At 46.2% G+C, this 16,568-nt stretch overlaps 2 protein-coding genes across 4 annotated transcripts; one reads left to right on the top strand and one right to left on the bottom strand.

The window, feature by feature from the left end:
- The first annotated feature begins 221 nt into the window (after positions 1-221).
- LOC146753631 (rho GTPase-activating protein 32-like) lies at positions 222-8,561 on the top strand. Of its 3 annotated transcripts, none has more exons than XR_014939296.1 (14): positions 222-1,247; positions 1,594-1,716; positions 1,916-1,993; positions 2,173-2,254; positions 2,711-2,854; positions 3,289-3,391; positions 3,552-3,684; positions 4,187-4,269; positions 4,397-4,504; positions 4,781-4,908; positions 5,391-5,589; positions 5,955-6,100; positions 6,418-7,406; positions 7,690-8,559. XR_014939296.1 is itself a non-coding variant. In XM_085528613.1 (14 exons), the coding sequence occupies exons 2-14, from the start codon at positions 1,194-1,196 to the stop codon at positions 6,837-6,839; spliced, it is 1,803 nt and encodes a 600-aa protein (XP_085384739.1). In that variant the 5' UTR covers positions 222-1,048; positions 1,176-1,193; the 3' UTR covers positions 6,840-8,561. The 3 variants fall into 3 exon arrangements, 2 of the variants coding, with proteins under 2 accessions (XP_085384739.1, XP_085384738.1); XM_085528613.1 differs by having other exon boundaries at positions 222-1,048; positions 1,176-1,247; positions 6,418-8,561; XM_085528612.1 differs by having other exon boundaries at positions 6,418-8,561.
- Positions 8,562-9,233: 672 nt separating this feature from the next.
- Positions 9,234-12,735, bottom strand: LOC146753630 (obscurin-like). The gene is made up of 5 exons (XM_085529401.1): positions 12,710-12,735; positions 12,011-12,297; positions 11,086-11,352; positions 10,277-10,441; positions 9,234-9,539 (listed from the first exon to the last, which is right to left on the bottom strand). The coding sequence occupies exons 1-4, from the start codon at positions 12,733-12,735 to the stop codon at positions 10,329-10,331; spliced, it is 693 nt and encodes a 230-aa protein (XP_085385527.1). The 3' UTR covers positions 9,234-9,539; positions 10,277-10,328.
- Positions 12,736-16,568: the final 3,833 nt, after the last annotated feature.

The raw sequence follows: 16,568 nt of genomic DNA, 5'->3' as shown, positions 1-16,568 counted from the left end.
TAGGCAGTGAAAATGGGTTTGAAGCATTCCTAAGAGCCCCGCAAGAGAATGCTGAGAGTTAATCTGGCACCCTCCTTTGGAAACGTCCGGTGTCTGTCAGCTCTTCAGCTGTGCCCTAACACCTCCCATTGCGCTGCCACACCAGGATAGAATTCCAAGCCCACACTGAGTCCTGGAATGTTGTGGTGCCGTGTTGGAATCAGATGTGACCACGTGGTCTTGGCTCCCCGCCTTGTGGGGGGTCATGGTGGACCAGGCTGTTGGCCGTTGGTGATGTCATAAGCGTCTGGAATGAGGGGAGGAGCGGTGCGTTCTGTGTTCCTTTGTGGGTGAGCTAGTGGTTGGAGTGGTTGGTTGTCTTGTTGGTCTTGTGCCTTTAGTGCCGTTAGTGCCGTTAGTTAGTTAGTGCTGTTAGTTAGTTAGTGTCTTTAGTTAGTTAGTGTCTTTAGTTAGTTAGTGCCTTTAGTTAGTTAGTGCCTTTAGTTAGTTAGTGCCTTTAGTTATTTAGTGCTTTTAGTTAGTTAGTGCCTTTAGTTAGTTAGTGATTTTAGTTAGTGCCTTTAGTGCCTTTTTCATCACACCGTCGTGTGCAGCAGCTTGTAGGTAAGCTGAGCTGGCGTGGGATGGATGGGTGGGCAGTGAGGTGTTGAGAACTGCTGGCTGTCGGAGCTCACAGCACCGTATTGCTTACTCTTGACAATCAGACGTAATTTTCCCCTGGTACACACGTTCCAAAGGGGGTATCAGTAAAGTTGGCACCTGTCCCGTGCTTCTTAAATTGTCTTTGCTCAGTTGTGGAAGCATTGTAAAGTTGCTGGGCGGACAGGCATCACGTAGCCTGAGACTCAGCATGTCTTGCAGCAAGTGGATGGGACGGTTGTGCTGTGTGTGTTATTCCATGGCTGTCTTAGCCCTGCTCACTGACCTGCTCTTTCTCTCTCCTCTCCTCGCCCTCCACCCACTGCCTTGGTGCAGCTTTTGCTCTCATTCCATCTGAGCAAAGCGACAAGGAACTGCTGCAGATAGCTTGAGGTGATCTCACTGCCAGGTACGTGCCATGTTTTGTCCCCCCGCATGGTTTTGCTGCAGGGTATGCGAGGGTAGTTGTGAAGAAGTGTCCCCATACTGTGCTGTGTGAATAGAGAAAACAGAAGTGTGTTTCTGCTCTGTTCCAGAGTCTTCACATTACTGTGATGGGCGTCGCGTGCAGTGGGATCAGCCGTGAGCCTGAGGTGGCGGCGACGGAGGTACAGTATGAAGCTCTGGCTTGTCTTTGTTCCCTGTGTTGAGCCATTAGAAGGAGCTGCAGATGTACTCTCCTGCAGGAAAGAATGGGCCAAAAAGGGCCTGGCCAGCTGTCTGCGCCAGTGCCATTGCTGATTAGTCTGGGTAGAGAGAGATGCATCTTTGCATGGCCTGGCAATGCACGCCAGGAAGGGAAAAAACTGTGATGAGACGTGCATCTCCTTCTGAAGGGCTCCTGATAAGGACGGAGTGCATTTGCTGCAGCTTTCTCTGCAGATGTGCTCCTCACCTTGAAATCCTCCTGGTTTGTCCTCAGCTTCTGACCTCGGCCTGTGCTCTGTTTTTCAGGCTGATAACATGTGGAAGCCGCAGCTGGAGCGTGTGGTGTCATCTCTTAACGTTCCAGCAATTGCGGCGGCCCATGTTATTAAGAGCCACGTCGCCCAGGGGCCGGATGAGCTCTCCCTGGAGGTAAGCAGTTCCAGGCGTTCCTTGTTGTCATACACGGGAGAGTAGTGTAGGGTGTGAACGCCTCAGGAATACTCTCAGACTCCTTCTCCCTTGCTGTCAAGCTTGAGGATATTCTGCGGCACAGAATTAAGCAGCTATTTGAGCTGTGATTTCCTGCCAGCTGTGCTGAAGCTGGGATTGATGTTTCAATCTCTTGCAGGTTGGAGACATGGTGAGCATTATTGCAATGCCACCAAAGGAGCTGAGCCCCTGGTGGAGAGGCAAGCGTGGCTTTGAGGTAGGCACACGTTTCTGACTAGAGAGCACAAGTTCAGTAGAGTCGGGAATCTCAGGTTGGAGCTACTCTGCACGGGATGGCTTCTGGATGCAAACAGTTGCCCTGTGTTGGTGTCAGAGGACTTTCCCTTTGTCTCTGGGCTCGAGCTAATGCCCACCTGCTTTTTGATCTTGTTACAGGTTGGGTTTTTCCCTGGTGAGTGCGTGGAACTCATCAACGGAAAAATTCCCGAGTCCTTCGTCAATTCCTTGCCAAAGCCTGGTACGTATTTTATATTTGACAATGTGGATTAATAAAATGGGGTCAGAACGTGGCTTTCAGGGGTTTTGTTAATACCCGAGTTGAACAAGCTTAGCAAAAGGACTGCATTAAGCTCCATCTGAACACGCAGAGATCTGGCCCAATCCCTCTGTGTTTATTCTTGGACATGGGGAAGTCACAGAATCCTCCTTGAATGGCTTTGGATTGGAAGGGGCCTAAAGGATCCTCAGGCAGTCTGGATCGCCAGCCTGCGCATTTAACAGGGCTGAGAGCAGGCTGTCTGGCGCCCCTTCTGACCTGGCCTTGGGCAGTTGCAGGGATGGGGAAAACAGTTCTTGCGTGTCCTTGTTGGGAATGTTCTTCATGTTGTTACGTGCTCGGTCGAACGCGTTATGCTCGGCCCTGTACAGCCAATCCAAGCCTGAAATGAACTGGTTTCTTTGTTTTGTTGCACAGTGCCGAAGAAACGGGGCAAGCTCAGTACCTTCCTTCGTTCCTTGGTGAAGGCCCGCCCCAGTAGAGCGACGCAGCCAGAGCCAACGAAGGAAGGGGTGTTTGGTTGTGACCTGGGGGAGCACCTTCTCCGCTCTGGCCGTGATGGTAAGGAACAGCCCATTCCTGACATCTTCCTCTGTTGGGTGTCTAAAGGTGAAAGGGAGATCATACCCAGCAATTGTTTCAGCCTGAAAACGTAGGAAGCCTTCTGGACACAGAGAGCATCCTGCATCCTTTTCCTAGCTCTTCTGGACGTGAGATTGGGTTCCTCCATTCTTGAGGGAGCTGTGATGGGACTTGCAGTGTCTGTGGCTTTGCCAGAATTACTTTCTCCAGGCTGTTGATAGGTCGTGGCATTTCTGGAAAGCCAAGTACACATCTCTGTGTAGTTTCCTCACAGCTGTCTCTGCCAGCTTTCTCCTCTAAGGAGGAAGCAAGCATTAGCTCGGCTGGGCTTAGTGGATGGGATGTGCAAAGGTCACGGCCTGAACCAGGACTTGAGTAAGAAGCTGAGCTAACCGCTGGCACTTTTTCTGTAGTCCCCCAGGTCCTCCAGAGCTGCTCTGAATTCATAGAGCAGCATGGCGTAGTCCAGGGGATATACCGCCTGTCTGGCGTGGCATCGAGGATCCAGCGACTACGGTAAGAGTGCTGCGACTGACACAGCTGTCAGTAGGGGCCCGTGTCATGCTGAGGGCGTTCAGAGGAACCCATTTCTTTTCTTGACTGTATTTTGTGTGGCTTTGGACTTGTTTTCTTCTTTCTCAAAGCCCTCTGCCCAATTCTGTGTCCTTCTCTGCAGCCATGAATTCAGTACGGAGCAGGTTCCTGAGCTCAGCATCCGAGAACTTCACAGCGTGAGCTCCCTGTGCAAGTTGTACTTCAGGGAGCTCCCAAACCCTCTCCTGACCAACCAGCTGTATGACAAGTTCTTGGTAAGCTCAGGGCAATGTCTTGGAAATGACACGTACCTGTTCCCTGGGCATCCTGGCTAGTGGTTGCAGCAGTGCCCCAGCTCTGAGGTTTTCTTAATGTTAGCCCCATGAGGCATGTCTTTGCCACATCCTGCCTCTCACTGATGGCACTTGTGGTGGTGCCAGGAGGTGCTTATTTAAGCAATTCACAATGGTTGTGAGAATTCCCTTTCCTTTGCTGTTCCCCAACTATTGGTAGAATGGGGTTAATAGCAAAGTGGACTTGGAGCTGAATGGCTGCTGCGAGGAGCTACACTGAGCAATCAGGCAGTAAAGCCCCCCAGAGATTGCACTGCTTGGCCTTGATGGCACAGGCTGCGTGCTGCTGTGTTCCCCTGATTCCTCTTGGAAGGCATCGAGTCTGCCTCGGTGCTGACCACCAGCGCGCTGTCCCCATGGTTCCCAAACCTGTGGCAGCTCTCCAGCCTGACTGGTGTCTGAATCCCTTCCTGCCTTTTTCCAGGACGCTGTTTGCGCTGCCACAGAGGAGGAGCAGGTGAACAGAATGAAGGACGCCATCCAGCAGCTGCCCGCTCCTCACTACAGGTCAGTGCTGCGCTCGGTCTGCTGAGCTCAGCCCTGCTGCCTTTCAGAGGGCGATGATGCTATTCTGAAGTGCACTGCAACACTGCTTGTTTTTTGGTGCTGAACATCTGCCTCTCTTGTTTTCCAGGACCCTGGAATACCTGATGAGACACTTGGCGTCTCTGGCAGGGAACTGCTCCGTAACCAACATGGACGCTAAGAACTTGGCGATTGTGTGGGCTCCAAACCTCTTAAGGTAAACTTCTTTTTCCATTTCAACATGCTGCTTAGTTCTGCTCTCCCCCAACCCCAGGGGCACAATTTCTAGATGACAGTTTCTACTCATTTAGCTGGGACTGCTGTGTCCCTGATCATCATCCCTGATCCCATGCAGGAGAATTTCGTCAGTGGCATCACTGATTGCCCACTGTGGAAGCCTCTAGAGCCCAATTTGACAGTTTTTGGCTACAGAATTTCAGACTTGGGGAAATGATCTTGGGGAAATGACTTGTAAGATCTGCCTTTTCTTCAGATCCCAGCAGAGCACAAGCGGAGAAGCTGCCTGCATGGAGCTGCAGACCCAGTCAGCTGTGGTGGAATTCCTCATCAGCCACGCAGATGTCCTCTTCTGCTCCAAATCCACAACAGCCGTGGGAGAGGGTGAGTGCCTTCCTCCATTAGCTTGATGTTGATCTGACACCTTGATCCAATCCAGGCCTTCTCCAAGACCTTTGAAAATGCTCTAACTGTTGAGGAGACAACAGGCTTCTGGGCTTAGATTAGAATATGGTGCCCCATTCCTGGTTCCTCAAAGTGTCCAATCCCAAACCTTACATTGAGAAAACTGTCACTGCCGTTAAGATGTTTTGCAAGCAGGTGAAGCTTAATTGAAATGTGGCAGCAAAGCTTTCTGAGAACCCTGTCCCCTAGTTTTTATAGGGTTTTTGTTTGCCTGTTTTGATACCAAGAGATGCTCATAATTATGGCTGTCCTTTGCCACGAGCATACCCCTGAGCACATGGTTATTTTGAGATCCTCTTCTTCCAGTGGCTCGGATAAGCAAGTCTTAGAGAAATGCAGAACTGTGATGGCTGTGCTGCTGCTTTCTGATCCTCCGTCTCACCTGTGGTTTTCCCTTTCAGGGCACTGTTCTCTGGCCGGGCCCAAATCTGTGTGGGTGCCTCCTGCCACAAAGCTGCTCACCGTGCAGGAGGCACAGGCTCAGAGAAGTGGCCAGAGCAGCTCTCCCACCGCGACACGGAGCAGCGACATCGTGTTTGAGGAAGGCCCCGCAGCTGTACTGGGCAGATTCCATACGGTCATTGATTTTCTATCTGAAAGGTAAAGAGGAATACTTTTTCCAGCCCCTATCATCATTGGTTTGGTGGGTATTATTGGTTTATTATTTGTTCGTTACATGTATATGAGCCTGCCAGCTCCTGTCCTGTCCGGCTGTGGAGCCTTTGCTCACATGCTCTGAATCTTGACTAACATGGTTGAGAGAAATGTAGCCAGCAGGACTTGAGGGCTGAGCTGTAGGAATGGAAGAATCCTCTGCTGTTTGAAACAGAGCACGTTTATAAGCTGTGTTTCAGCAGAAACCAGGGAGTGCCAGGAATAGGCAACTGTTGTCAAGGGCTCGGGGCAGCTCTTCCCTCACTCACCCTGCACCACGACTGACAGCATGCTCTGTTTTCTCTCTGCAGACCAAGTTCTCCCAGTAAGAGGGCAGAGTCACCAGCTGGCAGTTGGTGTTCGTGCTTCTGCCTGGGCAAACCATCCCCTGTGGCCAAACACCAACTGCAGAGCAGTGCCAGGGAGCCCTCCGAAGTAGAAGTCTTGGTCCTGGAAGGTAAGGGTGCAAATCCAGCTTTCAAAACACTGCTTGTCAGCAACAGGTAGAATTCATGCTTTCAGTGGGCTTGTACCTCCTTGTGGAGTTCAGGCCCGTGCCTGACATTTTCAGTTGACCCCTGTCTTTCCTAAATGAGTCTCTTGTCAACACAAGAGCTGGACCTGCACGAGGATCACTTTCAAGACAGTGACTCTGTTGCTTGAAGCCGATTTGCTTCTGCCCACCACCACTACATAGCCAAATGTCAAGAACCTCTTTCATGATTCATCTTGCGAATGTTCGACATTAACCGCTGTGAATCTTCTCCTTCCTAGGTGACTCCAGCCCTTCTGTTACCCGAGGACACAGGGCATTTGATGATGCCGCATCCTGTGCTTCCCTCAATGGAGAGCTCACGGGAAGCACAGGATGCTTCAGTTCAACTGACAGCCTTCCATATGAAAACAGCGATGGAGAGAAGAACGTCATCGTCGTCCAAGCTCTCATTCATCCCATCCCTCCTGAAGCTGCTGACCTGAGCCTGCCAGACACCACAGGCACCATCCAGGATTGTAATCCAGAGCTTTTCGAGGACAGCCCAGCACCAGCACAGCCCGAGTGCCCAGAAAGCGACACTACCATGCAGGCTCAGGTCAGCATAACAGAGGACAAGCCAAGGATCTCGGAGGGGGGCATAGAATCAGGCCAAGAGACAGAGGATCCGGGCAACATCACAAGCACTGAGCCACTCTCATGATGACAAAAGAGGATGAGTCCCTTCTTTCCACCAGACCTCACACCCCCTCCTTTGTCCCATTGAATAAAGGCACGCTCGTGCTCAATCAACGCCTTGACTGAATTCTGAGTTTTCATTCGCAGAGATTGGGATGAGTGCAGGAAACAGCAAGGCAGCTCAGCTTGCAATGCTCTGGCTGTGGGGTGCGTGCACGGACACTGTAACCATACAGGGAAAGGCTTCCACTGCTTCCTAAAGCTGTAGTCCAGCCCTGCTACTGCTCTGTGGCACAAAGCCCTGAGGGATGTTCCATATTGTTAACCTAAGTGAAGCCAGCTTCATGCACTGTGTTTTGTTGTTGCTGGGTGAGAGGGGGATGCACATTGGTGAGAAGATGAGCATTGCTGGATCTGCCACGAGTGTCCCTTCTGCCTCTAAGAATATGTCCTAAGTAGGATGTGAACACTGCTGGCACTTCCTCATTGCACGTGCTTGGAGGATCTTCAGTTCTTGCACATTTCAGGATGTCTGTCAGTGACTACGAGGAAATTCTCCAGTACTAGGAATTCCATGAAACAGTTGGAACGGGTAAGTGTCATCTTTGTACAGAAACAGCACGCCTAACAGTCTGTCTCACCACTCTAGAATTAATCTGAGAATAGATTGACAGCTCTTGTCAGTTCTCTAAGTCAGGTTTCATTAGTATAAACTTGAAATTGGATTTTTGAAACCAGTTGGAAATTGATGGTGCTGATTACCTCTTCCTCTAATTAAAACATTACACCCAGTGCTAGGTACTCTGCTTTACTTGTTGTATTATATTAGAGAAGAATTCACGCTCAACTTTAAGCATCTGTGTTTTGAATTATAGGTGGTTTTGCAAAGGTAAAACTCGGGCGGCATCTTCTTACTGGTGAAAAAGTTGCACTAAAAATCATGGAGAAAGTTACTTTAGGGGTAAGCGAAAAAGCATTTAAATATGATAATATCTTCTGTTGGAGTTGTGGAGTTCTCAAGAACACGGGGGCAGGTGGGATGGTACATAGGAATGCAGCCTACTGGTCCCATTGCCTTTTGAAAGATGCTGTAGAGCTGGAAAAAGTTTAACAGAGCACCACAAATCTTGTTCCTCGTTGTTCAGAGGGCAGTATTCTCTGGCTTTAAAATGGAGGAAGGTATGACATTATTACATTACATTACATTATTATGACATTATTACAGCAACTTTACCAAAATGCCAATGAAAATGCTGAATGTTTTACTTTTCAGTTTTCACAGCTCTGTTTCAGAATTTCTATGGGAGTGATGTCAGTCATTGCTGAGTTGATGGTGAATTGTGTACTGTCCCATATGTGCTTGTTATGTTCCACAGCAGTCAGATGTGGTACAAAGCATAAGACAGATGTGAACAAAACATAAGACATTAATTGGAACTGTGAAGAAATGTTTTTTGCACTTTACTTGGAGAATGTTCCATGCTATACCTTCTTTTCTCAATTGTAACACATGATTTTTTATAAAAAGAAACATAGCAAGTCAGCTCTTCAGTGTGCACATTGATGAAACTTGGTGAAATACAACTTTAGAAAAAGGTAATTTCAAAATTTAAATATTCTTATCAGAATCTCTGCTATTAGTTACCGTTCCAATGTTCTGATTTGATGATGATTCTCTCAGAGCTGTTTTGTCACTCGCCACCTCAAATGCACTTCAAGTGCTTTAGGAGCATCACTGGAATTTTGAATAAACTCGATATATTTTAGGAAAGCTGCTACAGATGCACGACTGCAGTACTTTGGAAAAATATAATCTTGATTGAACGCTGAACAGTGTTATTTAATTATAATCCAGGTAATTAAATTAATTAAACCAAGGGAATCACCTCCCAGTCAGTCAGCTCCCACCAGGGTACTCGCTTCCCTGCCAAGCAGATGCAACCAACACAAGCTGCTACATCACTCTAGGGCCCCACTGAGTCTTCCCAAGGGGTCTCTAAAGGCTTCCCTGTTGACTTCTGGGAACCTGGAAACACTCTCATGGAAACTAATTAGGCACACCCCTAATGTGCCCCAGAGGTTTCTCAGGGCCCTGCAATTAGCTCTACAGACATCCAGACATGCCCCAGAGCAAGTATGTGTGCTGTAGGGAGCCCAAGAGACATTCCAGAGTATGCTAGTACTCCTCAGTGCGCTCAAGGGTTCTTCATCTGTCTCTAAATATGCCATACTTGACTTTGTTTTCTCTTCTGGAGCTTAGTTCTCAGCTTTGCTTTCTCATGCCATTTATCATTCAGTTTAGAGATTATTTTAACTAAAATATTTTAATCCACCATATTTTCTGAAAACTAAGAATTGATCCCGCTCAAGGAAACAGAAGAGAAAAACATCACCCACAGGCTGCAGATATTTACCTCGACTTCTCTACATGCCATCCCCAGTGTGCTTTTCAACTCACCTTGCACAGTGACCCTGGCTTTTGTTTCAGAGTCCTCTGTCTCACAGGGGTACTCCGTGCTGTCCTTGGCGGTAGAGTCATGGATGATCAGAATGGCCCCAGTTCCCTCCTGCTGCAAGTCGTACTTCTGGCTTTTTCTGATTGCTTTGCCATCCTTGTACCACCTGATGTTCACATCTGGTTTCGACAGCTCACGGCTCAGGCTGATGTCCTGCCCTGCTGCTGCTGTCTTATCCTCCAGCTGTTTTGTTACCTCAGTAGGTTTTTCTGAAAGAAAACATGCTTTTTGAGTAACATACACTTAGGGTAGGATGCCTCTCTCAAAATACACGCATCTACATGCTGGACATAAGTTAGAGAGGCACTTGCAACAGAGGCCATCCTACAGCCAGCAGTAATCTGTAAAGTACAGACAATAGAATTCCAGGCACCATTAATTCTCTCTTAAATCTACCCCATTGAGGATGATGAGCCATGTCTGAAAACTGCCTCTTCCTTTTCTCCACTGAGCACACTGGGAGCCTCAGATGATGCTCTCAGATGCACATGTTCTAGATAGGAATTTGTTGTACAGCTAGATGATGTGAAGGCCATCCCTTCAGCTTATACTTAGAGGATATTTGCTCCCACAGTTCCCTCAACAGATCATTCCTGATTTACTGTTAATGGAACAAGCTGTAGTGAGATGCCCATTTCCAACACTACCCCAGTGCTTTGGGTAGTTCTCACATTTGTGTAAAATGGTTCCTCCTTTTACTTATTTTTAAGAGAAATTCTCAGTGCTTCAAGGTTCAAGTAGAAGGTTGCTATTCACTTTAACCATATTATGAGTTAGCTCTCATGACAATCTTATCAGAAGACAGATGAAGGAATCAGACCCCAGAATCTCTCCCATCTCATTACCTTTCACAGACAGAGAGGCTTTGGAGGTTAGACCACGGGCAATAAAAACGACTTCCCCAGAGTCAGTAAAAGTCACACTTTTGATAAGGAGAGTCTCTTACCAACCCACGTTAGAAGCTTTAAATCGCCCACCACTTTCCACTCTGCTTCCATTCAGTGTCCACTTGAACTCATCAATGCTTTCATGGGACAGAATGCATTCAAAAGTGCATCTACCTCCTGGATTTCATTGTTTTTCAGCCGTTTGCTAATGCCAATATTCAGCTCTGGAAGATAAGAGATAGGTTAGTATGAGGTTTAGATGGAGAAAAGGCATTCGTGACCAATGTGAGTAGCAGTACTGGTGTTTGAACTCAGGATTTGCAGATCATGGCTGCGTTCCTCACTGATGTATTCTCTAAGACATTCTCCACTCAGAATTACCAGAAAGCTATAAAAAAAAAGAGACGTGAATCTCTTGGCTTTGCTCTGGAAGAACTACAAGGAGAGCAGCTCAGTCCATGGAGCACAATGAAGATTCAATGAGCTACAGAGGGAAAAACCTAACAGAGAGGACAACTCTAGGATGCTGCGTGAGGAAAAGGGTTTTGCCTACGACAAGACATTAAATGTTTCTATTAGCTAATTTGTTACCATCCTACCCCTACTGGTGTTCAAACCATTTCTCCATTTTAGGGATGTTTAGAAAGGAAACATTTCCAGGACATTCTTGACGTTTTTTGTGATTTTCATGGCAAAAGGAGATACATTTACATCAAAAGCAATGGGAATTTTCCAGACATCACTGCGCTAAATTGCAGAAATACAGTTCTATTGTAGAAACTATTAAGGCTCGTGGGGGAATAGGTGTAAGACATAGTGACCACACTGAATGTGCTTTTAGCACTCCTTTACTTTCCACAGTACTTACCCTGAACGCCGACCTTTGACTTGGCAACATCAGTGCCAATATCACAGGTATAGAAACCTGCATCTGGCTTCTCGAGGTCATGGAGAAGGAGACATAGGGTCTTCCCAGACTGTACCAGCTCATACTTGTTGCCAGAAGTGAGCACATCACCGTCCTTTTTCCTCACTGGTTTGACCTTCTCTTTAGAGACTTCACATTCCAATTTAATCACACCCCGCTCCTCACCAAAAACATCATCCAAGGACTTCATGAGGACAGCAGGCTTCTCTGCAATTAAACAGGCAAAACAGAACAACGTGATACAGAAGTTGAGACATTTCCAGTTGCTTTCAGCTTTTTAAGGAGAGATCAATAAATCTTTACCAGTACTGACAACACAATATAGAACCTAAAGCGGTTTCATGTCTCTTGACAGAATGCGCTTTAAGGAATTCTGAACTAATCAGTAGGAGAATACAGGGAACAGGAGGGACAGCCTGCATTGCTGTGGGTGGGACTGATATCATATGAAGTTATTGGGATGCAGCTCTTCTAAAGCTGGAGAGCTGGCATTGCCCTCACATGGAGCAGAGCTCATACAGCAGGCCACAGGATTAAGAGGATAAGCTGATCTCTCCCTGCAGTCATAAATCCTTGGAGACAACAGCATTGACACTGCATGGCACTGAAGCAGTAAAAAAATTGCTCCTGTAACTCTTCTTGTGTTAAGTAAAATGATGATAAAAAGCAATGGAATGCTTTGGCAGGACACCAAAACCATCCTCCTTCGTTGATATCTGCTGCAATGGAACCTTCCACTGGAAGAAAGCCCCTGATAACTTGTCACCCCAGAGAGGTGAGCTTTAGAAGCAGGATTGCTTCACAATAGAATGAACTGGAGCTCCTTAGCATCTCTTACATCCAGGAGGGTTGTGACCAGACCCACCTATCACCTTCAGGCGCGCGCTTTCTGACACCTTGTCTGACTTCACTGTCACTGTGCCAGCATCTTCAGGCTTAACCTGACTCATTGTCAGTGTGCAGCAACTGCCAACGTTCTTGATGTCATTGTAATTGTTGGTGTAAAGGAGGTTGCCATTCAGGAACCATTCCACGTCCTCGTCATCATGGGACAGCTCGCAGGAGAAGACAGCAGAGCTCTCTTCTTCAGTTTCCACATCATGCTGATGCTTCGTCACTTCTACATTGCGAGCTGTGGGGAAACAAGGTGAACTGTTACAAAAATAAGAACCTTAAGAAGAGAAATCTGAGGTGAAATAGGACATGGAAGAGGCCACCCTCCATGCTCATACCTTCAGCTGTCAGCGTGGCCTCAGTCTCTGCAATTTCTGCCTTGCACTTGTACACACCAGCATCATCGGGCTTCAGCTTCAGAATCTTGAGCTCTGCTGAATGCTTATCCCTCTTGATCTTGTACTTCTCAGAGGGCTCGATGGGTGGGTGGCCCTTGAACCATTTCACAACCTTTGGAGAAGGCCTGAAGTCACAGGACAGGATGACAGAATGACGTTCCAAAGCTGTCTTGTCCTCCAACTTCCTGGTGATTTGTAAATGGTAATCTGCAAAGCAGGGGTGGAAGAGAAGAAAGGATGAGGACAATTGGAAGAAGAGGAAAGTCTCTTGCGTGTATTCCATTCCAATTAATTCCATGTTCACAATTGTTCTTTGAACCACTTTATCTAAAGATAAAACAAACGATTGCCTATAGGGAATGCCATTGACTACATTTCTATAAAGTAATACTGTATATTATCTACTAAATGCAAGGTCCAGTTCTTGTTCTGTGCTTATTAAATTGCTCCCAGTTGAGGCTTTTTTTCAAATAAGAGTGAGTTGAAAATATAACAAGTACTTTAGGATGTGAATGGAGACTCTTACGCTGGGGACAACAGCAGATAAGAAGCCTGGAAATTTCCTTCAGATGAAATCAATGACAAACTGCATCAAATTTAGGTGCTACCAAACTTAAACTTGTCTAGTTCAGAAATACAATTAATTCCACCTGATTTGACTTCTTTGGTATAGCCAAGGAAAAAACCTCAGCTCTGTAGATCTGAATAGTAAGCACATCACAACTATTCAAACACATCTTTTACTGAGATGCAGCTGTCTTATTTAGTGTCCAACGACTTTTAAAAGGAAATGGAGCAGACCCTCCAGAAAACACACAATATTTCAAAGACTCCAGTGAAGGAAGACTGTACGTTAATTAATTCTTCATCTTCATGATGTAAATCAAGCCAGGATACGTTACCTCTGATGAGCAGATTGGCTGTGGATTTGGATTTGCCAATTGAGAACTGAATGGTGCCTGTCATATCAGTGGTGGTTTTCGGTATGGTCAGCCGGTGGATGGTGCCTTCTTGCTGCATAATCAAGTTTCTTCCAGCCTGTAAGACTTCCCCACGTAGATACCACTTGGGAGGTTTCATAGAAGGAATGGATATCTCGCATTCAAATTTGGCTTCTTCAGGCTCAGTCACATCCTCATCACACAGCTCCTTTACTAGATTAATGGATTGCTCTTTAAGAAGGATGGAACAAGAGAAAGCAGAGATTTAGAAGGAATATAAAAAACCCATACATTATCACCCTACTTACTCATGTCAGCATTACTGCACATGAACACTACACCTATCAGCTCAAAATGCCTTAAAACATCATTAAAAAAGTAGTAGAAAGAAAGGAAAGTTGTTAAGAAGTCAGACAATAAGACTGACAACCTGAAGAGAGCCCAGATCTTCTGATTCCCAGTCCAACATCCAAATCAAATCATTACCTTCCCATCTCGATATCAAACTCCTCGCATTACGAAATGGAATAGAGGATCAGTGAAACACAGACATTGATAATTACTTTGGTTAAATACAGCAACGTAGCTCTGAACAACAAGTTTTCTCCTAGTAAAGGTCTCTGTAGCTCAAATGTAATGACTCTACTTAGGAGAAATTCATTTTCCAGGATGTTCTTGCCCTTATAATTGTAACAGTGGCAAAGCTGGGGACTGAACTCTTGAGTACTGTGCTAACTCAAATGTCTCCCTTTTCTTTACCACACTTAACATCATATATATACCCTAACATTGTATATATTAAAAATAAACACAACCTGTGCTCATTTCAAACATACAGAGAAGATGAAGAAAAATTCAAGCTATGTTTTTATCCCTCAACGTTCAAACACAAATCTGAAGTCTAAAGGTAGAAAATCAACTTCCTAAGAAAATCGCCTGTTTTACTTAGCAAAGTAAATCCCAAAAGACAAGCTGGATATTTTGTGGGCAGAATGGCAGGTAGGTTGGAGCTTTTATTTCTGTGAAAGGTCATGGTGGTGTTTAACTTCCTTGACATTAAAGCAAAGGATGTTAGCTGGTTTATAACATAAGATAATTTAAGCAAAATCGTCATCAGAAGCATAATTACCTTTCACTGTAAGATGGGCACAAGATTCTGCCTTTTCTGCTACAGATTTTATTTCTGCTGCATCCTTGACTTGGACACATGTGTAAGTCAGCGAGTAGGTCTTTCCTGAAGCAGAGAACCACAGAGTCACTAAGGCTGGAAAAGACCACTAAGGTCATCTAGTCCAACCACCAACTCATCCCTACCAAACTGTACTCTTGAGAGCAAACCCACAACTACACTTGGCTTCCTTGAGCAAACAGCTCTGAGGCACATGGCCAGGCTGAGCATCATCCATCTGGTTTCACAGCTTCACTGCCTGTTCTCTCATGTCAATGAAACCAGCCATTCCCCCACATCCACATCCCACCAAAGCTGCTTAGTGCTCCCAAAGCAAATGCTCGCCAGTTGTTTCCAACTTGAAGGTCATCTTCTGGCCAGCAGCCTCGCAGATGTATTCTCCAGCATCTTTCTTCTCCAGCTGCTCCACAACCAGACGCCGTGTTTTGCCCACAGATTCCATTCTGAACTTTCTGGAGGAGGCAAGCAGTCTTCCATCCTTGGATCATTTTACTTAGATTGGATCCTGTGCTACTTCACAGCTGAGGGAGGCACTTGCTGCCAGGGCAGCACTCACCTCTTTCTGCACCTTCTCCTGGTTTATAAACACAGGTTTTGGCTCTGAGGGAAGAAAAGAAAAAGTATTGACTGAGGGACTGAAATGAGACCATCTTGCAGGTTTGTATGTACAGCTTGGAACAGGTTTAGGTTACCACTTGTGCCCAAACTAATAGCCTTCACTAGAGAATATCAGCTCTTCTGTTGAAACTAAGTGTCAAATCTAGGCAAGAAAGAACCTAGGAACTGAAGGAACCAAGAGGGTCCTTGAACACCAGTCCCATGGTTGCAAGTCACTATGCAAACATATTGAACCCAAAAGAACATCTGTCCTGCAGGCAACCAAAACCTGAGTTCCTTTTACTTAAGACCCACTGTGAAACATCAAAACACATAAACGTGTGATAGTCAAACCACTGGCTGCCTTTTCATGACCCAGAACAGTACTCCTGGCTTCCTGAACAGACTCCTCATGGCATCTACCATTGCCACAACTGTGACTGTCAAAGACACAAAGGAAATATGCTCACCAACGCAGTCCTTTGTTCTTTGTGTGTGATTTGCAGATATCTATTTTACTTTGAGCTCTGGGAATAGTCAGCTCTACCAGGTCTCTTACTGTGAGTAGCAGACTCACCTATCCAGATGCAGCCTCCAACATAAAGGCATAGTAAAAAGGCAGTGTACTACTAGGAGAAGTTCCTGCTTCTCCTACCATGAAAGCCTGCACGTACAACATGCACTCCAGCCTCACTGCACATACTTATCTTAGTCAAATGTTTCCGTGAACAAGAATTACAGTTTGGGATCTCAGGCACAGGAGAGATTTGAATAATATCTTGAATATTGCTTCCATTGTACATATATCAGTAATTATTATGCTACAGACAGACTGAAACAGGTCTTTGTGCCATACTGAAACCAAATACTTTCTACAAACCCAGACACCAAATACTTTCTACAAACCCAGACAATCATGTCTACGGAAAAATCCTCAGCACAGACTACTGCAACTGGATCACTGTATAATAGAAACTAGATTTTACTTTACTGTTCTCTGCTGTATTTCAGACAACACCTGTTTCACCTGTGACATGAGTCTTGAAGGTGAGTTTCTGGCCAGCAGCCTCGCAGCTGTACTCCCCTGCATCTTTCTTCTCCACCTGGCTCACCACCAGCCAACGCTGTTTGCCCTCTGACTCCACCTTGAACTTCTTGCTCCAGGTGATCAGTTTCCCCTCCTTGTACCACTTCACCTCCGTCTTCTCCTGGGCCACCTCGCAGCTCAGCGTGGCATTTTCTGTTGGTGCAGCCTTCATCTCCTTTTGTATTTTGTCCTTCTCTGTAAACACGTTTTCTTTCTCTGCAGGGACATCACAAGAGTCACACAGTTTTGCTGTAGTCTGCTGCAGAGCTTACTCCAGTTGCCCGTTTTCATTATACTTGCACTTCACAGGGAGCATC

This window comes from Coturnix japonica, chromosome Z, assembly GCF_054131305.1.
Source record: "Coturnix japonica strain WE chromosome Z, WE-NBRP24, whole genome shotgun sequence".
Classification (NCBI taxonomy): Eukaryota; Metazoa; Chordata; class Aves; order Galliformes; family Phasianidae; genus Coturnix; species Coturnix japonica.
Note: the sequence above shows the minus strand (reverse complement) of the source record. Positions and strands in the feature narration are given on the sequence as shown.